The 25,764-nt window shown below is 37.7% G+C and overlaps 1 protein-coding gene across 1 annotated transcript in view; it reads right to left on the reverse strand.

Moving 5' to 3' along the window:
• vipr1b (vasoactive intestinal peptide receptor 1b) overlaps positions 1-25,061 on the reverse strand; it is a 37,672-nt gene extending 12,611 nt beyond the window's left edge. Inside the window, exons 1-5 of the mRNA XM_054622625.1 lie at positions 24,776-25,061; positions 17,661-17,751; positions 14,794-14,904; positions 4,157-4,257; positions 1,428-1,525 (exon numbers count right to left, since the gene is read on the reverse strand). Of these exons, the coding sequence (XP_054478600.1) occupies positions 1,428-1,525; positions 4,157-4,257; positions 14,794-14,904; positions 17,661-17,751; positions 24,776-24,829 (455 nt within the window). The 5' untranslated portion in view covers positions 24,830-25,061. The remainder of the gene's footprint in view (positions 1-1,427; positions 1,526-4,156; positions 4,258-14,793; positions 14,905-17,660; positions 17,752-24,775) is intronic.
• Between the last annotated feature and the right edge of the window lie 703 nt (positions 25,062-25,764).

The following is a 25,764-nucleotide window of genomic DNA, read 5'->3' on the forward strand; positions in this document are numbered from 1 at the left end:
TATGATCTTGTCCTGCGTTGTGGCAAACAAAAGTCTCGGGTGGACACACTTTCACAGCAACAACAGGTCTTTGTGAAGAACATGAAAAGAAGTTCTGACCAGTGACTCACTTACACAGGAGACAAATGAAAAATACTACAACAAAAGTAATTTCCTGTTTCCCTCCCTCTCTGTAAAGAAGGGTAGATGGTAGAGGATGGCTGACTGGAAGGGAGAAAGAAAATACGTATTGCATCACATTACTTTGGCTGGGAATTCAAGGAGGTGAAGAAATCATAGAGGATGACTCATGTAACAAGCTATAGTGTACTTTTTGGGATTTTTGCAGTGACAAAATGCAGCAAAAAAGAATAAATGCGTTCACAAATGCAGACGATCCATTGATTATTAGACATTAATGTTTTTTTTTATCTTGTGTAACATTCTTGGGCATTCAAAACTTGAATCTCAGATAGAGAAATTACATATAATAAAGATAATTAGGTTAAGTCATGCACTGTATATATTGTTTATTATTTGCCCTAAGGATGAAGTATTTGCTATCCAATGTAGTGATCTTAGTCATCCCTGACATCAAAGCAGTAATGGTCACCGAGGAGCTTACAATCAATCCCTGACTTCTCTCATCCACTTTAATCTCCCAAACGCTGCAGACACGTGCCATCAAAAGATCGAGAGACTGAAATGCATGAAGTATTTGTTTGTTTGTTTCAGCCTTTCAGTTTAACATAAGCCTTGGAGCTGCACTGATCAGATACAATCAAATCCCAGTTCACAGGGTGCGATGTGCCACACTGAAATGTATCAACTTTTTCTCCTTTATTCTATCCTTTTATCCTTCTTTTGATCAATTGAGGCAAGGAAACAGGTTTATCTATCAGGAATTATAGAAGTCAATAGCACAAATCGTTGAGCACAAAACCATTTCAGAGTAATTTCTCAACGCTGCTTGGTTGCATCAATTTGAGTCACCATTTTTACTTTTTCTCAGTCAAAACTCTTGATAGACTTGATAAACTTAAATTTAGATTCAATGTGACTTACACGTGGTGAATACATGTCCATAAATCTGCTTTCAAATCATAGAAAGACACTGTTTAAACAGCAGATCTTGCCTTGGAATCACCAAGCTTCAAACTTTCTTCATTGTCAAAGTACTCCAGTGACAGTTGTCTATACATCCATGAGTATATTGCAAACAGGAACAGCTAACAGCTAATTCGGCATAGCTTTAATGGTGCCAATTTGCCTTAATGTAAAAACACAGTACGTAAAAAAAAAATTAATAAAGAAAACTCCAATGCAAGTTATATTTCCTGTTATATTCCCAAAGCATTATGGGAAGCATTATGGGCAAAAGGTGTATCATTAAGTAAAACAATAAACTTCTGTCAACAGTGAAAACTGTTTTTCAAACTTTCACGTACCTGAAGATGCAGAGGATCACGATAGCTGTGGTCAGAGATATGAGGGAAACACTGTGGCCGATGGTGTAGCCAATCTTCACTTGCCAGAAAAACTTGCCCTGAAGACAAAAAACAAGTCACAGCTTTGTATATTTAAAAAAATATATTAATGATGTGTTTCAAGAAGTCCTGTACTGTTATTTAAAGTGGTGGATTCAAACTTGAGGGTCGGTAGCCTGCATATATTCAAGTATTGAGTAGTTTTAAAGTATCTGTACTTTACATGACTGTAATACCTACATTACATTTCAGAGGCTTACTACAAGTACTTGGCATCAGTGAAGACCACATACTTTGCATTTCCTGATTTTACATTTAAAAAAAACACATAAAGAGGTTTTAAGACACAATTCTTTTTTACATATTAAACTACCTGATGGTATATAAAGCAATTCAAATAATCTCCATGTCAACCAACGACAACACTAAAATGTTAATTACATGTAATCTATTAATGTAATATACCTGACACGATAAATTACACACTGACCGCAGAATTTATACTTTTACTTTGATACTTTAAGTACATTTTGCTGAATATACTTCTGTACTTTTACCTAAGTATGTTTTTAGGAAGATTTACTCTTCCACAAACTCTACATGCTGACAAAGATCATATGTGATATGATCGAAAGATCCAGGAGACCTACTAAATGGACATTAAGGTGAGATTGTTTTGTCTAAACAAAGCTCACTAAAATTCCGAATTTTTTTAGACTTCTCTCTAATCTTTTGCATTATGTATTTTATTTCACTGTCCTCTAACAACAACTCCAACTTTCACTATGTGATGGGGCAGCGTGTGGACATGGTCTTATCTTACAGTAAGTCAAAAGAAGGGTCAATAGCAGTGCCGGGCTTCATAGAAATACAAATGGATCTGCTGACGTACTCCAAGCGTGACTGATTTACTCTAATAGCTTACTGGGTTTTTATTCCAGCACATGTAAAGCTTTTCAGAGTAGCCTCGCAATGTTTCTGCCATGGCCCTGCATGTTTTGTGCTTGATGAAAATGAGATGAAGAGCACTGCATCCTGTGGCACACTGAGGTATCAACTATGCAGAAAGACGGACATCGAATCCCTTTTAGTGTACTTCACCAGCCGGGTCCCTCCTGACTTCCCATGTGGCATACTAATGAGGCCGCCTCTGAGAGTGCCCACCCAGAAAGCTTTTACCACCTGTAGTTCATATCCACTCTTCACCCTGCTTCAACTCCATCAACTCAGACAAGATCAGCTCTCTCTGCATCAAAACTAAACTAAATAAGAGCAACATTTGATTGATTTATTCCCTTCCTGACCCTGAAGGCAACATGAATAATCCCTAATGACTCACAATGCAGATAACAGGGGCAGGAATTATGAACTGACTCGGCCTTATCAGTGAAAAGTGTGTTGTGCTTCAAAGACGTGTGCCTTCTTCAGCAAACAATGAAGATCGTTGACTTATCGCTATATTCATTTTAAACACAGTCAGAATATTTTTGCATTTTTAGGACACGCATTCTTTATTTAAGAGTTACAGTTCAACATGGCTTGCCCAGGGTTCAATATCACTCTCTTGTAAGTGGGTCTAAGTGGCTATAATCAATATTTTCAAATTTACTCTGGCTCGAGGATATGTGCAATATGAAATTAGTCGCTTAATGTACCAACCAACCAACCGATAAGTATCACCTAACTCTGCAGTTCTCCTGCAGGTCTTTCAGCCCAGACAGACACAGTTAATGGCTAATTGCTGCACACAGTGGAGCATTTAGCAGCCAAAGAGACAAATAGCTCCCTCAGGAGTTGTTGTGGAGAGTGAATGCTGGACCTGCATATATCAGGTGGTCAGACACGACTCCAAAGGAAAAACAAATTTTGCTGCATATCTGCTGGATGTGCATATAGGCAACTGTTTGCTCACAAGTTCACCACATCAACCAAAAAGGAGATAATATGTCAATGTTGTGTTGATATCTGTTTCAACTACCAGCAGACCTAGCTTGTTATTCATTTGATTAGTCCATACAATAACAGAGTATAAAAATTACAAATTGTGGTTTTTACAGAAGTTAAGTGGATTCAATTTCAAGGCATAAATGGAGTCTCTGTACAGACATCCGCTAAAATCAGCAACTGCTGTGTTACATTTCTGTTTGTAGGATTGGACTCCCTCTGTGTGGAGTTTGCATGCTCTCCCCGTGTCAGCAGGGGTTCTCTTGCTGACACGATCTTTTAATCTAAACTTCAGACAATAATGCAAATAAGCATATTTCCTACTATCAATTCCTTAAATAAAACTCAGCTGGAGAAAAACAAATGTATTTCTGGAAGTCTTGTAATGTGCCGTTCATTCCAACAACAGTATGAAAATAATATGCCAATATATATTTCAATGCCCTTAAGCTACAAATGTTTTTTTGAGTGTTATGCTGGTGTGTTACTTGTATTTAACCAATCACTTGTTGCAATTCATAGCAAAAGGCAAACACTGCAGTCGTGACACCAACAAACAACAACTATTTTCCTGATAGACTCAACAACACCCACCCACCCACAGAGAAATGGAAAGATGTTCTAATTGAATTCTTCCTGCCCACTGGTTCTTGAGATGGTTTCCCACTGTGCTGCTGAGTTCATTCACAATGGGACAATCGGGTATCTGCACTGCTGCCTCTTATAGACTGTCGTGTTTTACTCACATCATCGCTGGTGCCGTTGAGATTGTATCCACAGTTTGTGGCAATGTCAATGGGATGCATCTCAGTCCAGCCGTCTACTGTGCAGGTTTTGGAGAGGTTACCTGGAGATGGAGACGACATAAAGAGGTCACAGCCACCCAGACAATAGATTTCTCCTTTACCTGCTCACCGACTTCGTTTGGAATTGGTTCAACACTCCATGTACTGTTGTGAGACATACTGTGTCATTGTCAGTGATCTCATATAGTTGGTTGTTCGGGTCACTGCAAAAAAAAAACACCTTCAAAACCTCAAACCGCTGTGTGGCTCTCTCCCACTAATGTGAACCATTACTGACTTGTGCATTATCTGTGTCTGCACAAAGTCACAGAGTAGTTTGAAGGCTTGTTTTTCTGACGAGCTGGAGTGCGATTTTTGTCCTTTGAATCCGACTTTTATTTTTATATTTTAATATAAAATGTTGTTTTCTATTTTGTTCCTACATTTTATTTCTAAATCTTGACATAACATTGTTGGCAGTTAGAGTCGTGCCATCTATGCTGGTGATGAAATGTGCTTCATGTTTCTTCATTTGTATTAATATTGATTCTTTATTGTCAAGATTGTGTTCAGTCTTTGGCATGTCCTCCTCTGTTTATTTATTTGTGTTGCTGTATTGTTGGTTTTCTTTTGCTTCTTATGTGGATTGTTTAAAAGCCTCTGTAGTCAAGGCAACTCTGTCTGTAACTCAAAGTAAATGAAAAATTGGTCACAAAAAGAAAGATATGATTGCAAATGCATTATTGTAAGAACACCAAGGCTATTTCTTCCCCCTGCATTTGAAATAGCCTGCTATTTCTCTTCCAAATATTTATTTTTTGTACTTAATTGCAGGTCTACTGATCTGAGAGAGGAGCACCATAAATAGTCTGTTATTTGGTTTATTTATGGGATTTATTAATGGTTTATTCATTATTTGTGGGGTGCTAGAGGTTCATGTAAACAGCTTCAGTCAAGAGACCTTAACCCCAATGTGACCGACTGGCAAGTGGCTCTGCGTAAACGTGGCCAATTAGAATTAAGTGTTATATGCGGACGATGAGATGTTGAGTGAAGCAGCAGGAGAATGTTGTGTAGAAGTGCTGCTCAGTCAGGGAAGGGTCGTGTGATTGAAAAGTTGTGTTTTCTACGGTCGCTGCTGTGGTTGTATTTGAGTGGCATGCTGGGATGATGTTTGTGAATTCCCCCTCATCTTCTCTTTTATTTTCTCCTCAATCCATTACCTTCATTAAAAAAAACTAAGAAAAGAAATCATATTACTCCAGTATTAGCTTCTCTGCACTGGCTCCCTGTTAAATCAAGAATAGAATTTAAAATTATTTTACTTACCTACAAAGCTCTAACTGGTCAGGCACCGTCTTATCTTAAGGAACTTATAGTTCCATATTACCCAACTAGAGAGCTGCGCTCAATCAATGCAGGGTTACTTGTGGTTCCTAGAGTATATAAAAGTAGGATGGGAGCCAGAGCCTTCAGTTATCAGGCTCCTCTTCTGTGGAACCAGGTTCCAGTTTCAGTCCGGGGGGCAGACACACTCACCACTTTCAAGAGCAGGCTTAAGACCTTCCTTTTTGATAGCGCTTATAGTTAGGGCTGGTTCAGGTTCGCCTTGGTCCAGCCCCTAGATATGCTGCTATATGCCTAGACAGCCGGGGGACTACCTAGGATACGCTGAGCTCCTCTCTCCTCTTCTCTCCCTCCTTCTTTATGTATTAATCTCCTATTTATGCACATTACTGATTTTGCTTCTTCCCCGGAGTTCTTGTGCTTTCTCGCCTCGCAGGTTCCCAGGAATCGGGGTTATATTTGGACTGTCATCGTGCCACCTACTGAGGCCCTGCTGACACCCACTACTACTACCACTATCATTATTAGTCACATTACTATTATTATTGCCTGTACTATTACGCTTATTGACTTGCTTCTACCCTGGAGTCTTTGTGCTTTCTCGCTTCGCAGGCTTCTATAAATCGTGGCTGTACCTGGACCGTGGATGTGCATCCTGCTACGGCCCTGCTGACACCGACTGCTACCACCATTATTATTATTACTAGTCACATTACTATTACTATTACCTGTACCATTAAGCATTTTAGCTTTACTTCCACCCTGAAGCCCTTTTGCTTTCTCGTTCTGCAGGTTTCCATGAATCGTTGTGGTACCTGGACCGTAGTCGTGCCTCCTGCTGTGAGCCGACTGCCACCCACTGCTACTTCGATTATTATTATTAGTCACATTACTATCCCTATTTTCATGGCTATAATTCTACTGTAATAATTGCTGCTGTTATTATAAGTAGTCTTATTATATGAATCATTTATGTCATATACATTGAATGTGTTGTATCTAAGAACTGTTATGCTGCTCATTCTGTACACATGACATCTATTGCATTCTGTCCATCCTGGGAGAAGGATCCCTCCTCTGTCGTTCTCCCATAGGTTTCTTCCTTTTTTTCTCCCTGTTAAAGGGGTTTTTTAGGGGAGGTTTTCCTGTGCCGATGTGAGGGAAGGACAGAGGATTTCGCATGTGCACAGATTGTAAAGCCCTCTGAGGCAAATTTGTAATTTGTGATTCTGGGCTATACAAAATAAACTGAATTGAATTGAAATTCATTAGCCACTTTCATGGATGTGTAGGTTTGGTCCACATTATAACGTCCATGTCCTATAGGAAGGCAAGGACTGAGGCCCCCTAAAGATCCTGAGTGGAAACACTGACTGAAGTAGATGTTGAAGTCATCATTTGTAGTCTGGTTTGTAAGCTTCGGCCTTTTCAACAGGTTTATTGCTGCATTGCAGAATGGAAGAACGACTTCTTCTAAACTCAAGGCCATTTCACAGACAGAATATTGTAACAGCTTTAACAGTTTAACACATGACAATCCTTCACAAGGTACTGCTTTATTTTCATGTGCAGACAGACTGTATATTAGAAGTGGAGTCACTGTAACCTCACTCATTAATTTAGGAGTGACATTTTATCTGTGAGTTTGGCATTCTTGCCGTCGCCATCTTGGTTTTTGAAACTAGAAGTGACACGAGAGATATTTGACATAAACAATGTTAAATATATATATATAAATGTATGTGTATTATTTCATTTTACTTTTTATTTTTAGACCACAACCTTTCCAAATTTGGTCTGATGAAGACTATATGTTTTTATTTTGTTCCGCTAAACAAATTATAAACATAATGTTAATTCTCTAAAAACTGCAATACAAAAAAATATTATTCAGTAGCCTGCCTTTTGACCAAATAGTTATCAGAGCAATATAGAGCATATAAACAGATGCTTTTTGTTCTGCTTCCCATAAACTGTTAAAATAATCCTTTAAGATTAGTCTTTCTTTACACGGACAGAGAGGAACTCACAATATTGGATCAAAAAATGCCAGAGAAGAGGAGAGGCTCACAGACCTCTGAGATTCCTATTACAACCAACACTTTAATCTGTGAATTATCATTCAAGAGGGACGTTTTCATCAGGACGATGACCCGAACGAGCCACAACAACGAAAACGAAAGTGGAGCACTGTCATCGGCCACTGCGCCTAGCCATTCGCAGAGAAAAAAGGACACCCCTCCAGCTGGGTATTGATCACCTGAGACAACATTTCAGCTGTCATCTACAACAAAATCTACAGTAAAGTTAAGTAAAACTCAGGTAATATCTACTGGAAATCACAATTGTCATCAATGAGTAGTAGAGGAAACATCTTTGTGGAAAACCTGTCAATAAATTGAGAGAAACATATCCAGTGGTGCTCAGAGATACAGGAAGGGGATGATTGATTAGGCATGAGTGATGACTTCATGTTTTCAAATTTGGTTTCTTATTGTAATGGGTAAAAAGAGCTGCACGGCATTTGTCTCTGTCTCCCTACCTAACTCCAAACACAGATAGATCATTTATACAGTTTTCCCAATAGGTTTCTGACAATTGCAATATATTCCAATTATGAGTAAATGTACTCTCAATCTACTGTTAGATTAGGAGAAAACATTCACTCAACAAAAAGAGTCTTTACCAGAACATAATACCTTTCTTTAGCGCTGACACAGCACTGTGGTGAAAGGTCTGGATATGTGAGACTAGACAACTTATAGCTTTGGGCTAAATACTAACAATAGCATGCTCACACTTAATGATGATAATGCTAATGTGCTGATCTTTAGTGGGTATATTGTATACCATGTTAACCATTTTGGTGTTATACTGACATTTGCAAATTAGCAGGAAACACTAAGTACAGCTGAGACTGATGAGAATGTCATTAGTTTTGCAGGTATGTGGTCATAAAGCAAAGTTATTTTTTGAATCATGCCGCATTAAAAGTTAAGGTTAACACAGAAGTCAATGCCATCATCCTGTAGGTGACATCAATACCATACGGTCAGTCAAACCGTGGAGACATTTCACTCAGAACCACAAATGTCAACCCCATGGCACTATGGGAAAAAATCAGAGGATCACCAGAGTCTGTAGGATACATAGTCTGGGGAACATGGACGTCTGTATTAATTTCACAGCAATCATCCCAATACTTCAGATATTTTAGTCCGGATGTTGATAACAAATTTCTGAAGTTATGCTCTGTTGGGGATGCTCCTATGGTAAAATCAAATATTATGGCCATCATTTTACAGATGACTAACTGGACGGACAGACATTTCATGCTGTTCCCTCAGGTCATATCAGTTAATGTAGGGATGAAGATTCAGAGAGTGAGTCAGAAAGAAAGTAAAAAAAGAAAGAACTAGGAGTACAAAAGAGTTTTACTTTACTTTTTGAGTTTGAGAGATTAATCTGAGCTGCAGTCTCATTCTGTATCCGTTTGTCTCTCCAGAACAGTTTATGTCAAGCTGTTTCCGTCTCATTATATTTGCCTTTAGTCTGAAGATGAATTCCTGCAGTATTTGCATGTACTGTCATCTTTTTTAGTTTCGCCAACTTCACAGGAGTTAATCAAACCTTCACTGAGCCCCTTTTTCCATTATTGAGATTTTATTAAGCACTTTAATTCGTTTAATTAGTTCTCCAAAAAAAAACCCCATGTTTTTTGTGTTTCCAATTTTTTCTATCATTAAAGTTGTGGGTAACATAAGGACTATTTTATCTATACTATGATTGTAGATGCAAAGCATATAACACCCAGAAAAGCAGCCGTATTCTGCTCCCACAACAAAAGATGAATTGCTGTGCTGTCTGAGTAGTTGAGAAGTCTAGCACTAAATGAGACTGGCAAGAAAATCTTCACATTTAATTGTAAAATGGTAAAGAAATAATGAATATACTACTTCTGCTGAAAACATGAAAATGTATGCTTATGTTTGTCACATTCCATGTATGTTTAAGTCTTTATAATCAGAACATGTTGTGTTTTAAATCCTGAAAAAATAAATACCTTTTAAGTTGAAATAGAGAGTTTAGAAGAAAATGATTTGTATAATTACAAATAATTATAAAAGTCATGGCTTTGTACACTCCCACTACTGCTCTTAAAGATGGTTAAAACTGTAACAGCTATGTTTTACTGCATCTTAGGTTATTTTGTGTATGTGCTGAATGTGCAAACTTCCTTTCATGAAACACAGAGATGAGGTGAGTCAAGGTGAAAAACAATTTCTCCTTGTTGAGTTTCCTTATCAAAAAGTAAATCAGTCAGTGCAAAAAGGATCCTAACTCAATATGAGGAAAAGGTCATGAATATTTTCTAGTATCTAGTGAATGACATTCACAAAAAAAAAAAAAAATCCTCCATGTGTAGCTTTATTTATAAGTTTGACAAGAAAATGATGGACAATGTCCAGGGGTGTTATGTGGAAAAAATAATTTGCTTAGTTTCTAGTGTTATCGGTAAAAACAAATTGCACTATAAATGCAAATGTAAACGTATTGCTCAGACCGTTAATCACTGTCAGAAACATACAATCTTACCAAACATGCAAAATAAACAAACTGTCATGGGTTTCCCACTGTACAAATACTTTTAGCTGATGATGTAATTAGGATAAACTAGGCAGTTGTCATCTATTTATTCCGTGTCTGCCTCAGTGGGAAATAAAGGCCTCAGAATGATAATTTATGTATTCAACAGATAACAGAAAAAAAGGGTTTGTTAAGCCCAATGTTTTGGACCTCTTATGGTTCCAAATTATATGAGAATATGTCTCCACAAAGAAATTGTTCTTATTAGAGCTCAAATTGCTTTCATATCATAGTGGTAAATGTGTCTTTGATACTGACATGTGTCCAGTTTAAATCACTATCCCAGTGCAGTTTACTAAAAACTGAGTGGTGGTCTATCATCATCTCACAATTTCATTCACAGCATTTCTATTTCCTGATTTTTGCCATTAGCTCTAAACTCCTCCATGCTCCATGGTTTAAAATATATCCTCCATTTGTGAAATGTCACATTTCACCATGTCTCCAATTTTCAGTTTGACTCCCTGAGATGCTAATGCATGTATGAGTGCAGTAACACTCCCAGAAGGGGGGGGGGGGAATTCACTTGTTAGCGTGCAGAAATGGCTCAGGGGAGAAAGACCATATTTCAAATTTGACTGGCTGTTTAAGAGGATATGGAGCTGCTTTTTTCACACTAACAGAATATAAAAAAGGTATGTGGTAGCAGAATTTCAGGTTCAGGGAGGTTGTGGGACACAAAAAGACAAGAAATTATGGAAAAAAGTTGCAGTAGAAACTTACAAATTCATCTAGATTTACACCTAATCATCAATTTAAAGAAACAAAAGTATGGGTCAACATTAAAAACATGATACCACTTTCATGTCCATTAAATATGAGCCCTGTTAGCTGAACAAATAAAAAGGTGATTACAGCAAATTCATGGTATATACACCATGTGTTTACAGCATGTACTCATCGTTTCAAAGAGAAACTAGGGGAGCATGGAAATTGTAGTGACCAAGATTCAGGGGAAAACAATATTTAGGATTAATTAACAATTTTGTTGTATCTTGAAGTAGAAGAAAGTTCAGTTTGAACTGTGAGAACCAGCAGATGTTAACAGAGAGGTGCACAGAAAAGGAAACAGAAATGGACACAAAGAGGGAAATTATAATATGCATTTACTTCAAAAGATTTAGAAGTTTTTGTCTTTACGCAAATATTCCCAGTGTAGTATCTTATTCATCTCATTAGAGGTTTGTTTGGTCTGTACAGTGTATATTCAACAGTGAGATGACATCAGTTAGGAATAGTTGGATTATAGCACATCGCTCTGTCAGGGGGAAAGAATGAGAACTGACATGCTGGGTCAAAGAGGCAGAGGCACAAGAGGAGCTGGTAAAAAGCTGGAGGGGAATAGTCCAGAGGTGTGGAAAAGAAGAAATTTATATTCATCAGAAGAGATCTTAAAGTGACTCTTTGAGAGGAGGGAAGAGGATCTGAAGAGAGGTTTACGTCAGGCAGCATCACAGAAAACTGGAGTTCATGCTGATCTGCACCACAGTTCACCGTGATGTGATGTGAAGTTTATAGTCAGTCAGCACAGCAGGCAAAAAAACAAACTAAAATATTTATTTATTTACTTTTTCTTTTATTGCAGTTTCAGCCTCAATAAACTAAAAAAACAAACATCATTTTTGAATTTGCTTGAAAATTTTATCTAATGCCCACAAAATATATACATGTTGGCAATAACCAGTTCAAAAATTCAAAAGCTGGACAATAATAGATGAGATACGATGAAGATTTGTTTCAGAGTGCAGAAGCCACAAGGTTGTAAATATGGTCAACCCCTTTAAATTGGAAAATGAGTGAAAACAGCAGGTGTCTGATGATGGAGGGAGTGAGAGGTAAAAGGGCAAATATCAGCATAAAAGGTCAGATGTATCATGGGGAGGTGGCAAATATATGTCTCTAAAAACAGCTAAAACATACAGGAAATCACCAAAGAAAGGCCAACATATATATACACTATAGATTACAAGATTTAAACCACATCCATGTCTGTAAGTTTAATATGAAGCAACAGCCAGCAGCTGGCTATCTTAGCTTAGCACAAAGACTGGAAGCAGAAGGAACCAGCAAGCCTGGCTCTGTCAAAAGAAAAAAAAAACTGCCTCAAGAGCACCTCTCAAGCTGGCAAATAAACATGCTTTATCTTGTTTGTTTAATAAATACAAAAACAGTCTGAATACAAAGATTTGTTGGTAGAAATCCAGTAGGTAGAGAAGATGAGACCTGGAAGAACCCCATTAGAGTCTGATCAGAGATGGATGAAAAAGTAAGTACTGTTTTTTTGCTTAACACGGCCTTTAAGTGGCGTCCTGTTTGCAGTGAGTCTATTTGAATACCCCACTGATTGAGTAATCATAACCCGATAAGTATAAACTTCCTGATATAGCCCTGAGTTCACAAGATATGCTGCCATTTGTCAGAAGAATGGAAGTTACGGTTCCTTAACATTACATTCTCAGACACCGACAAAAGTGAATGAATGCATTCTCGTTGAGGGGAAGATCGCATGGAAACAGTGTTCTTTACTTAAATGCCAAACATATGACATATTTAACTTACTAGGTGACCCAAGTAGGACAAGGATAACACAAGTGCCAAATTAACAATGAAGAACAGGACATTGGTCACTTTCAGCTGGACACTTACAACTTTCAAAAATGTGGTGTTGGTCTGAGAAAGGCAGCGGTTGGTAAAGAATTACATCTTCAAGGATTTGGGAATTTATTAAGATATAAGCCTTATTTTTTTTTCTGGATAGAGAAAGTTTTAATTAAGTGTGTTAGAAAAGGTTGAATATGGTTGTATGATGCATTAATGTGGTATTCAGTTCAGGGGTGGTGAGCTGTTTAAAAATGTTGAATTCAATGGAAATTACTTTTACATTTTCTTATCACTTGTATTGTCTTCCTCCTTCTCATCCCTAAAATGATGCTGAGATGCAGGCAAATTAAATAACCTTTTATACAAAGGAGGGACCAGAAGGAAATGTCTATTTATCAGTAACCCAGCAACACTTGAACGCCACTACTAATGTCAAAAATACAGTTGTACAAATATGTTTTTAAGACGTCATCTGTTGTTACTTCTCTAACTGAAGGTTTTTCCGGTTTAGAGAGCAGTGCAGCATTATGTTGTGATTCATTGCAGCTATCAAACAGATCGATGGTGACGTCAGTGTCATCTTGTCTTTTATTCTCGAAGACTCGAGAGTTAAGAGTGAGGGCTGTGAACAAGAAAAGTGAGACCTTGTTGGTTGAGTCAGGTCGCTGAGAGACCATAAGGTTTAATAATGAAGGTATTTGACATGTGCAATTTAAGTCCTTGAAAATTTGCCGGCAACGGAGGAGTTGCAGCGTGAGCGGCAAACACAGACACGAGCTTTTCAAAGTAAGGGAGGCAAACGGCAGGAAGGCAAAAGATTGAATTAAAATATTCTCAGGAATCTCAAATAGGGCAGGAAGAATATAAAAACCCTGTTATTGAAGTAGAGAGAGCTGAAGAGGAAGGCTGTCTTGGTAGACAAAAGGAAGGTGATTCAACTGAATACAATCTCAAGTGTTTCTTATCTAAGGTTAGTGACTCATCCCTCTTCCTCCCCTCTCTCTGCCCGTGCTTTTACTAAAATAAAAAAGTTTCAGGATGAGCTGGATTCCTTTTTGTTTTCTTAGACCCTGACTGTAATCTGAGACCGAGTTTACATCCACATTTTAAAAATCTAGCCCACATAGACGCTACATAGTGTTTACAGTAACCTAGATTAACTGTTATCTTGGGTTTGGGATAGCTGAAGAACTAAGAATATCAGAAATATTTTAGTTTATACAGCCAGCCCTACTATGGATACATTTTTTGTTTACAGAACATTGAAGATAAAGCGCACTGTTAGAGAAGAGTAGGAGGGCGTTCTATTATTCTCGCTCTTTGAATTGATGACAAATGCAAAATGTTGTGAAATTGTACAGATTATTCTTGTAAATACCAAAGATGTCATGGTGCTCTCTATGTGGCTCATGAATTAATATTGTTCGCCCTGGGCTTTCGGCAGGGTTTCTAATAATTTTCTGATGTCCACAGGAGGTGATGGAAAAAACCACCAGTTTGATGACTTTAAAATGTCCATTTATATGCAAGCAACACATTAAATCTTCAGTCAGTGTCTACCCAAAGGCTTGATTGTATGCAAATAAACTTCATATCAAAATGCTTAGAGCTTTATTAAAAAAGGGAATAAATGAAACTATATAAATGCCCTGAGCTAATAGCATAAAAACTCACAGCACAATTCTTTGGCACCTAAAAGTTTGTTTGCCTCAAAATTAATTACTCCACAAACACAGCATGATTGAATAACAGTTATTTACATTAAAAATATTGTCATTTGCTTCCTCGAATTTAATTTACTATGGAACATTTGTCAAGTTTTGATAAATAAATGATGATAGAAACATATAACAGAGACAATGTTCTTTATGCATGATGCATCTATTGCACTGTTTTGCTGCCTTGTCTGTTGAAGCACTTTGTAAACCTTGTTTTTAAAAGGTGCTATATAAATAAAGTTATTATTATTATTATTTACATAAAGTGAAAAAAGATGTGTTTACCTTTGTGCTCGTCGCTGAAGTGACTGAAGTAAGTGGGGCAAGTTATTGTAACAATCTCTCCGACGCTGGCTGAAGGCCAACAGGCGATGATATCCCACATGCCTTGGCAACCTGCCAGGAGGAGACAATAATTAACATGGCATCACTCACATCATGACAGACAAAGATAAATGCCTAAATCATCTGCTTAACATAATACGCAGCAGCATTTTTAAAGTCTTAAAGCATTGACAAAAAGATTATAATAGATATGTTGGTTTATGTTACACATTTTGTACAAAATTCTGAGTTAATCTATATTTTCTCTAATTTCATCAAATAGAATTGGGTTCTTTAAATATTGCACAACATTTTAACAGATAAACATGGGAACACAAACAATCTTAGGGTTTACATCCATCTGCTTTAAATCCAATTCAACGACATTTCGTCCCTCATATCTGTGCAGGCTGGTTGGAAACAATGTCAAATTCCAAATTAACTCTAAAATACACTGCACTTTAGAGGAACTACTTCTACTTTTTTGTGACTGCTGTGTATTTCCATTTATTCAAGTCATGTTTTATAAAGGCTCAGAAAACCTTTTACTCCTTCATTTATTTTTGGTCCAATTTCATTCCCCTTATCCTTGTCAATCTAACTCTCTATTAAACTAGCATTTGGCTAAAAAGGTAAACCTGCACCACCACTTTACTGTGGCGTCTACTGAGGCATCGTACATTAGACAGGTTTTCTGTGACTGAATGTAGAATCACATTGCTATTTTACAGTTTATTGCAATCGTACACTTTCTTTGAAATCTTTTCTGTTTTTGAAATTAAAGTTAGATACACCGTGCCGAGTATAAAATAACAAAAACACAAGCTATAAACCATTTCTGAGACGGATTGATTACAGAGGTTGAAACACTGATTGAAGCACAGTCAGGAACAATTTCTGTCAGAGTCTAGACAGCCTCTTCTTTAATTCTGCACAATCAGCCTGTTGAGGTGTGTGTGTGTGTGTGTGTGTGTGTGTGTGTGTGTGTGTGTGTGTGTGTGTGTGTGTGTGTGTGTGTGTGTGTGTGTGTGTGTGTGTGTGTGTGTGTGTGTGTGTGTATTGCTACATTAACGCTGGACACCAGAATACATAAACTGTCAAGAAATATTCATTACTATGCCTCTTTTTTTCCAAGGAACACAAAGGAATTGCAGGACAATCTCTGTATTTAAATTGTTGCTTTACCACAGTCTGTGAACATATAGTTCCTCACGAATGCACACACTGCTAATTCATTTATTAGAGATGTGACCTGTGAGTGCTACCTTCCTGTTGAGGAAGCAGATAGGGAAAAGAGGGATGAGGGTCATTGCAGAGATAAGGAGGAGCGCTGTTTGTGTATATTCACTTAATGCACACTGCAGTATGTACAGTATCTCATTTTTAAAAACGAGCCCATATGGAGATATTACTCTGTCTTTCTGAGGCATGTTTATTCAGAGTAGAGGTCGGACTCTGTATATACTATTTTATATATTCACATACTCCACAGAGATAGTGGGAGAACCAGTGGATGTTCAACTCTCCCTTCAATCATCATGACAGACAGTGATGTTATCATTAAATAACTTCATGTCCTTAATATCCAATCATGATTTCCTTCAAGGTTATTTTTATGCTTTTACCTTATAATGTAGTGTTCATCAGGAAATAGTCTTATCCTCACTGGCTTTCATGGCTCTGCACACTCACACAGGTGATTTTAATTATTGGTGCTGATTAGACCTCCATTCGGGCCCACAATGCAGTGCTCAACATGCGACACCACGTCTTTTAGGGATGATGAAAAATTACTATAATACGAAAGTGTCTCCGCCTATTCTAATGAAAAATGATTGATAGCACTCATTATTCTGCTTTGTCTTTAATTTTGGAGATAATCACGCTTTTACATTTAATTACAGCACAATGCTTTGGGTAATGTCAACAGTAAGTAAAATGTTACCATGGAGTTGTATTAAGCTTTGGACTCCAACTTGAGCCTCTCTTAGTCTGTGTAGCAGATCCTGTTTTCATGTACATACATATATCAGTTGATTACTGACACTGAAGAAAACTCAAAAATGTGATGATTCTCAGGAAAGCTGTGTATTCAGAGCATCTTTTTTCAATTGTTTTCCAAGCAGATTTGTGAACATATATTTGTCACGCAACATCTAGGGTAATGATACCCTTAAAAATTGTAAGTCGACGCTGAATCTTAAAATGTGTGTATCATGTCTGTGTACAAATTGTGGCAGTTGAGTCTTAGGGTTTAACTTGTCTTTCACCGCACGCAGCATCTTTGCCTCAAGAGATGTCTCTCCCTCCAATAAAACCCTCTGGTGAAGCGCAGTTTGAAAACCTCTATTTCAGAGTAAACTATGTTTTGTCTGTTAGGGAATAGTGTAAGAGTGAACAAGGGAGTGTTTCTGGACTCAACAGAGGTCAATTAAAATCTGTACAGCAATAAAAATGTTGAAGGTGTAATTTGTCCCATCTAACAAGCTGCAAGAAAACTAAGGGAAGAGTTAGGAGATGACATTAAAACAGTTACACCCAAACACTCCTAAGAAAAAGTCTCATATAGGCACAAAAATATAAATCACCATCTTCAACTCTTTCTATGATATGGATTCTTTACTTTAAACTAAGACGGGATTGTAATAGTCGTCTGAGGTAAAGTCAGCAAATGTATTTCTGACAGCTATAATAGTGAGTCATCTATAAACTGCCACACTGTATTACCTAACCTCACTACTTATTTACTCATTGTGACTTAATTTCCTCTAAATAGCCAACTAATCACCCCAAAAAGAGAGAGGAAAATGTGTTTTTTTGAGAATAACCTGAAGAGACGTTCCCAAAGAAGGTATTCTCACAGCGCTCTCTCTCCAGCTCGATCTCGTTCACCACGTCACACATCTGAACCGATAAAACCTGTGGAAGAGGCAGAAAGCACTTTTAGGTGTCATGACTCGAACATGCTTCCATCGCACTGCAATTAGGCGCTGAAAGAAGTCATTTTCAGTGAGGTTGAGGTCAGCAGACGGATTACATCCCAGTGAATATGTACCAGTAAATATTTTATTCAACATTCCCTTTAGCCCCTTTCTGCAGCGACGACCTTTCATGCCATGTTTTCCTATTTCACTGAACCCCTGGCTAATAATACACAGAAATGTTCTCTATGTCTGAAATCCCTCTTGCCTGGCAAATAGATGCTATCATAGAAATGGATTAGGAAGTGGAGAAGGGAGCCACTGAGTAATCTGCCGCGATTGTTCATCTGTGTCAACGAAAGGCTGAGAAATGCGGGCTGACAGCCGCTGGCGGAGAGCCTGCGGGTCAATGAAAATGTGTAAGACGAGCAGCGAGGAGCTTGAGAAGGTCAGTGGAGATGAAGAGAGGGAGCGAATTCATGAACTCCCAAGAAGGAGCTTTACCACGCTACCAAAGCCACAACACATACAAGACTCAAGGCAGTAAAGGTCAAAGAAGAGAAGAGGGATGCAGCCAAAAAGAGCATCATTTATTAATACAATTCGTGTTCTGCTAATTGGTCCTTATAGATGTCTTTATTTGTCTGTCTCATGAGCCGCCAACACCGAGGTGCAGCTGTCGAACATGAAATGATCCTCATCAATCATCCACAAATGCCCCGTTTAGCTCAGGGTTGAGCTCCCAATACACCTGACGCTGATGTAAACAGCAGTCTGTAGCAAACTGGTCACCTCAGATAAGACAAACACACCAAACAGCCATTAATGAAAAAGGCAAACCTTTGAGAGCAACAGTAACGTTCTTCTTCTTAATGTCTCTCACAGCCTTGTTGAGCATATGCATAGCAGTGCAATGACTCAATGTAACGAGGCTGAATAAACCCAGAAGAACGCTTGGTTTGTCATTTACAACAAGGAGTAAGCGCACTATTAGCAAGCCTGTTGCCTCTGTGATATCTTTTTGTGCAGGAATAGTTAAGAGCACGAAAACACACAAAATAGTATTTCTTCAAGGAGCAGATGATGCAGTGCTTCTTCAGAGACTCAATTCCAACGGTATTACAAAGTCACCTAACAACCTAACATGGAGAATGTGTGAGAATTATTCAAATTATTCAAATTCAATTGACAAAATATATATTTATATATGGAGAATGAGTTACTTTTAGGTCAAATCTGATAAAAGCCTAGTCATGAAAAATACAGAAATTAATCCAAAAATTATTCTATAAAACTCCATATTAAGCAACATTGTGCAGAAATGTGTGTTAACAGGATTTTTTCTGCTTACTTTATAAGTTTTTGTTTGTAGAAAATCTTATAATTATGATGACATTGCAAATTTCCCCGCTGCGGGACTAATAAGGGATTATCTTATCTTATCTTATTAAAGTCATGGGAAGGATCTCAAATGCAGATCATTTTCAGTGATTTATTATTAAAATTCAGCTTACAGGCAGGTACAGGTAGACGGGCAGGCAGGTGCAGATGCAAGTACAGGTGGAAAAACTAAGGCATGAAATAATGATATAACATAGCAACTTTGAAGAACTCAGTACAAGTGGAGACGAACTCGTATATGTACAACTGGGCTGATTAGGTGAAACGGGAAGCAGGTGTGTGAGGAAGGTCAGGCAACTGAAAGCCTGATGTGGAAGCAGAAAATGGCCATGAACAAGTTTGGAAAAGCAGATTGTGACACATGTGCAGAAGTTGATAATAGAAGTCATGTTTCACATTCATCTTTTTAAGTTTATCTGTGCTGAACTTGAAAGTTGTGTAAAAACTATTATGACTTTGTCAGCTACTGGACTTGCTGCATCATGATTACAATGGGACTACTGTGTTTAGGTTTGGTCTCTCTTCATTTTTCCTATATATATGAGGTCACATCAGAAACAAGTTATAAGCAGAGTATTATAAGTTCCTAAAATATGTCTTGATGGGACCTTTAAATCCTACATATAGGGGCTCAATGATTTGGCTCAATGTAAGGCTGATTTACTGAAATACTGCTGTAACTACGTCCGTTAACTACAGCCAAATGAGCTGCTTAAATGTAAGCATTACAGCATTGCATCAAGGGCATTAGTTACCTGTCGCTAAACAACAAATAGCTATGTGATACCTCCATGTTATCACTTCTCAACACAGCATTTCTGAGCCTCAGTCGTTGCCTCACTCACTCTCTCCCCCCAACGGATGAGGTCATTTTGACATTATCACAATCCACAGAACTTTGCTCACAGGAGACTTTGCCTGCAACCGATTACAGCAGAAAATCCAACATATCCTGAAGTAATAGCAGCAGCACAGGCCGGGAGGCAGGAGTTTAATTCGCCAACATTATCTGTGCAGAGCAACACAGATGGAGGAGGAAATCTCATGTTGGTCAGACCCTTTGGTAACCTTATTTTTCTTAAGCATGAAATTGATTATAGGGCAGCGAAACGCGGAGCACTCAAGAGAGGATTTAAGTCCAAAAGACCCTCAGAGGGGAAGGTTATACTTTGTGATCACAGTGAACTTAAAACGGAGAACATTCTACAACCTGTTCAACCTGGTCTATCAGTGAGTTCACTGTGCACAATATGATACAACATCAGCACTGTAATTCTAATATAATGTAGAGCTTCTGTTACATGATTTAAGTACAAGTAAGATTAATAAAATAAAAAAATAAAAAAATAAAAAAAAATAATATATATATAATATAATTAAACGATAAAATTATATGATCCATCATCCAATCCTGGATTATTCAAAAGAATCAAAGAAGGCGACCACATGACCTCCAGGGGTTTTTGCACATTTGATAGGGAATTTGCACTTTAAAGAAGGAAGGAAGGAAGGTCCTGAATTATTGTTGTGTAGAAGATCACCGAGTCAGGATTTAGTTTTATGATCTTTACTATTTATGTTTTGAACTTAAATGTCTTGCTGTTTATAGGCCATAACAGAATAAGTGTGGGCCACATGTTTTTATCGGCAAACCCAGAAGTTAGCATCGCACTGGTTCCCTCTGTGGTAACGCAACTTTAGGTTACTTACACGTTTTGTTCAGAAGTTAAAAAAAACATTTGGCTATAAAAGGAACTACAGTTGCATCATTTCACGTGACCACCACTAAACTAAAGATGGAGTAGTCCGCTCGATGACATTTAGCATCCTCATTAAACCGCTTGTTAGCAACGGCCTTTTTTAATTCACCACAGACCCTATTTTATATATATATATAACATAAGTGCAAAAATGCTAAGTAATTTCTTGGTTGTAAGACGTATTTCTGCAGCACTCTTTTATCCAACCATGGACAGCATATTAACACAACAGAGCTTGAGATAGATATTTCTATATAGATATTTCTCTTTTAGCTGGTGAAAGACCATAACAGAGCTAAAAGGAGAGAGAATATTGAACTTACTTTCGCCAGGCAGCCAGAAAACAGACTCCAAATAAATTGTTTTTTATTGAATGTGAAACAAGGCAATTGTTTGCTAACATGTTAGCCATATCGACAGTCAGCTTGTTCTGCTGCCCCCCAGTGGCCAAAAACAGCAACACAAAATTGGGCCCAGCCACAGTGGAAAACAAGCAGAGGTGTAAATAATAAAATTAACGATGGCTTCCTCCTTTATTTTACATGCTGACTCACTGTCATACTGCCACACTTGAATATAAAAGAGCCATCTTTAAAATGATTAGTAACACCTGTGCTTTTTTCCTATGACAGGTCAAAATGTCTGCTGTGAAAAAAGCCTTTATTGTGCTGCTTGTATAGTGTGTGGAACAGATTAAGACATTTTTCAATTAAGGCAAAGACTGTGATTTTATCCAAACTCTAGCTAACAACCAAGATTAACAGTTTAATTTGATATGAAAGTTGGGTGTTGTTTTTGTTACTTCTATCTTCTGGGAAATGCAAACCACTGGCAACAAACCTAAAGTTTCCCTAATGCTGCATAAACAGTAGAACAACTGGAACAAAGTCCCTCATCAGGGGGGAATAGACATGATACTGGAATGTGTGCATGGACTTGTACTGTAGGCTGCTGGATCAAGCTCTCTTCATTGCATGGAGATAGTTTATTGGTTCATATATACTAAGCCTGCATTTTGTGAACAGAGCCAGAACACACAAAGAGGGAGACCAATGATAACAAAATAATCACATTTCCTCATGTATGAAGACACAACAGACAGGGGAAAGGTCCTGTCCAGGTGATGTATTCTTGAGCTTAAAAAGCTGATGACAAATATAAAGTATCTATCAGTTAGAGATGTTGAAAACTTATAATTGATTATATTAATACTTTGGAGAGCCATGGATTTTGCTGTAGTGGGCAATGAATAATAATGTCAATCCCAAACTATGCAGATGATAAGTGGGCCTCTGCAAAGCCTTGGGGACACACAAAGTGTCTCCATGAGCAAAACATCACATAAATATCTGCCAACTTTGATAGTTTGTTAGCAGAGAGCTCATCGCAAGGGGCTGCCAGGCACGCTGCTTCAGGTTTTTAGTGATTGTTGTCATTTCAAATGGCTGCCAGTCTTGCTTTGTTTGAGTAGAGGATAACGATCAAATAAAAAATGAGGCGAGCTGACGGGAAAATTAAAGGAAAAGCTTGTGTCTGTGTGTGGCCGCACAACGCAGTAATGTGTTTATCCCCATCCTACACTTCACTGGAGAGCAACATCTGTATCATGCGTGTAACTCCTCAGCCTCATGTGGTTTCACTTGGGGTTCATTAGCCAGTGAGCTAAGTGTGTGAATTGGAGACAATGTGATTTAACTATTGTTCTTCCAGCCAAACAAACATAAAGACCAAAATACCAGTGTGTTAGGTTCCAATAAAAAAAAATATTGTGAAAAAGGAAATACAGGTGAATATTTTATAAACTGAGTAAGTCCAAAGTCCAAATATCATGTTATGTATTGTTTGTTTAATCAGAGCACAGACAGACAGTGATAGTTTATTTATATAACTTGCAATTAACATGCTGTTTAATAATGAATTAAAAGGATATTCCACAAAAATAACAAAAAATAACTAAATTAAAAAAACATAATGGCAATTGCTTTTGCTAAATGACTTATAACAGTAGCTAGGTTTGCATAATTGGATGTCTGCTAAGCTAAGGTATCTAAAATGCTTTAAAAAAAATGTTTTTGTTTTTAACAGGGGGTTTCATGTTTGTAAAGAGGTAGGAAGGAGAAGTCATTCTCGCCCACCCTCCTATCTTCTCTTCTCCCATCTGCATTGTGGTAAACAGATAACGGTGACACTCAGCAGCCACTGACATGCACTTTTTAAATCACGTATGGGACTTTCTGTGATCTAAACATCACATTTACTGTCTAGAAATATTGATAAAACATGTCAGATTATTGTGTATTTGTAAAGCAGACACCTAGGATCGGGAAAGCAAAGGAAAGTAGCACATTGTCACTGTCTTGGTGCCTATAAGAGTGACTAAAATATATCAACAAATCACTTATCTGGTTGATCTTTTAAAGCCAGTCATCTGAGTGCTGTCAGAAGGGAGGCAGAAGACATTTCCACACATTTGATGTTGGTCTATTCTGCCTGGAAAGAGCTTCAGTGAAGGCCTTAAAGGAAGCCATGCTGAGTATCAAATCACTAAAATGCTGAGTATCAAATCACTAAAATCCACCCAAAGACACAACATGTAACATAGGTCAAAATGTAAAACTTCTTAAAATCAAACTGATTTTCAAGTTCCTTTCTCATATTTCTGAAATTGTAACAAACAGCATTGTCATTCCTCATCACTGAAATCACACTGATGGCAGTCAAAGAGATGCAGAAGTCAGGAGTTGTGTGTAGCAAGAGGAACAGCAGCAAAGCACTTCTGACCATTCTTAATAGAGATAAAAGCTTTCTGGAAAATAAGACGTAACTGCAGATGACACTTTGTTTTAGCCTAATGAAAAGACCAAAATCCCAAGGCAATTTATGGCAGTCCATTGGGTTTTCTTATCGTGCAACCAGATGGATTATTTCACTTTAAATTAAATAAATCCCAAAACATTGTTTATTTAAGTCCAAAGATCAACACAAGTGAGCACCCTCATGTGCATACAAAATTCCCTGCAGCAAAGCACTACTGCACTGACGTAAGTGGAAATGCTCAAAGCAATCCACGCCAATAATCTAAACCCAGAGAGAGCACAAATATAAACTTACAAATCGAGAATGTAGTTTGGTTAAATTGCTGTGGCCTAGGCTACATGGAAGAGGAGAGTTATTTATGAGATTAACTTAATTCTGTTTATAGCTGTAATCACCAGATAATAATTTTCTAGCATATTAAAATAAATGCATATAGGCTTCTTCTTTCCAATTGCAAAGGCTTCTAATCAACTAATTATCAGATTTTCAATCAAATTGAGATCTTAGCTCTCAAGTTAAAAAAAACCAGTAGGTAATAAACCTCTCTGATATAAAGGGATTGAGCTCAGACAACATGTAAAAGCGGCTAAACTCAGACACACATGGGAAATGTTATGAAAATCTAAAAATGTAAATGTTTAGTTTGGAATGAAATATGTTTCTTAGTTCTTAAAGTCAGATGTTTCAGGCACGAGGCATCATGGATTGATATATAAAATAAATGTAAAAGTACAATTGCTTAAAAAAGGTCAAAATGCAAGATTATATATCACTATACATATTCAGGAGCTACACACTTTTTACATTGTACCAATAGATTACTGCAAAATAGATGGATGGAAAGCCAGATTTTGGAGCGAGCTTCCAACTAAGACAAAAACACATCTAAAATTGGCTGTAACAAAGGTTTATCTTTTGCTCAGTGTAGGAAGTGATTTTATAAAACTAAAAGCCCCTCATTTTAGTTGACTCTTCACCACACACAATTAAAAACTTTTGAAATAAAACACAAAATATTGTTGAATGCAACGATATCCTACTTACTTTTGGCAAATGTCCGTAAAACAGCAACAGAAAGAACAGCAGTGGGGCATCCATATTGTCTTTTAGTTTGATAGTTTTCTTATTAAAGGCTCCTCGGTGTGTACAAAACTCCTATTTGAACACGTTAAAGTGCGTGTGAAGAAAGCAACGCTGTGTTTACGTGTGTTCATTAGTGTGGGATAAACCGCTGCTGCCGCTCCATCGGACTGCGCTTCTCTCTCTGTGCGCTCCTCCAGCAGGAGAGCTGCATCTGTTTGACTGACTGAGCCAATCCTCCACCTCTCCGCCTATCACAACCCCCACACCACCTTTAGGGAGGCGGTTTGTTATTAATGCTGTCTGGCTGCTGATGTTGGACCAATGTGGTTATAGAAGAATGATGTAATTAAGAAGACACTTTTAATTGTTGTTGAACCCTTGACTCATCGTGATATCAGTAGCCAGGCGTCCAATCAACTGTGATGCAGTTTTTTTTAATACATTTTAGGAACTTCTGGCAAAGAAAATGTGTTTTTTCCATGTTAGGATTTCATCGAGATAAGCGGTAGGTGGCGCTAATTCTCCAGTCAGGTGCCGTTTTACCAATGCAGAAGAAGACAATTTATGAAGAAGACTTAATTAGAAGAGCTGCAGTCTAATCTAATTTTTTTTTACTTCTTTAAAAAGTTAGTTGGAAATGCACCTAGTTATTTCCAACAAATACAGAAGGAGTGAAGTAGTCTGTAGAGCTGGTGCGATTTTGTACATAAAATACAAATAAACATGACCTTGAAACATTTATCAACTATGGTGCTTTGAATAGTCTTGGAGCAATTGAGTTCTTCAATAGACCAGTTTGGAGATATGATGTTAAAAATATGGAAAACCATGACAGTCAGTGGCAGAGAGCTAGAAGGTCTTCCGGGGGTCCATCAGCTCTTTACATAATGTGGCAATAAAGCTGTATGATTTGTGAGGCAAGGACTCGCAAACATATAGAGAGGCCTCCT

This window comes from Anoplopoma fimbria, chromosome 21 (assembly GCF_027596085.1).
Source record: "Anoplopoma fimbria isolate UVic2021 breed Golden Eagle Sablefish chromosome 21, Afim_UVic_2022, whole genome shotgun sequence".
NCBI classification, from domain to species: domain Eukaryota; kingdom Metazoa; phylum Chordata; class Actinopteri; order Perciformes; family Anoplopomatidae; genus Anoplopoma; species Anoplopoma fimbria.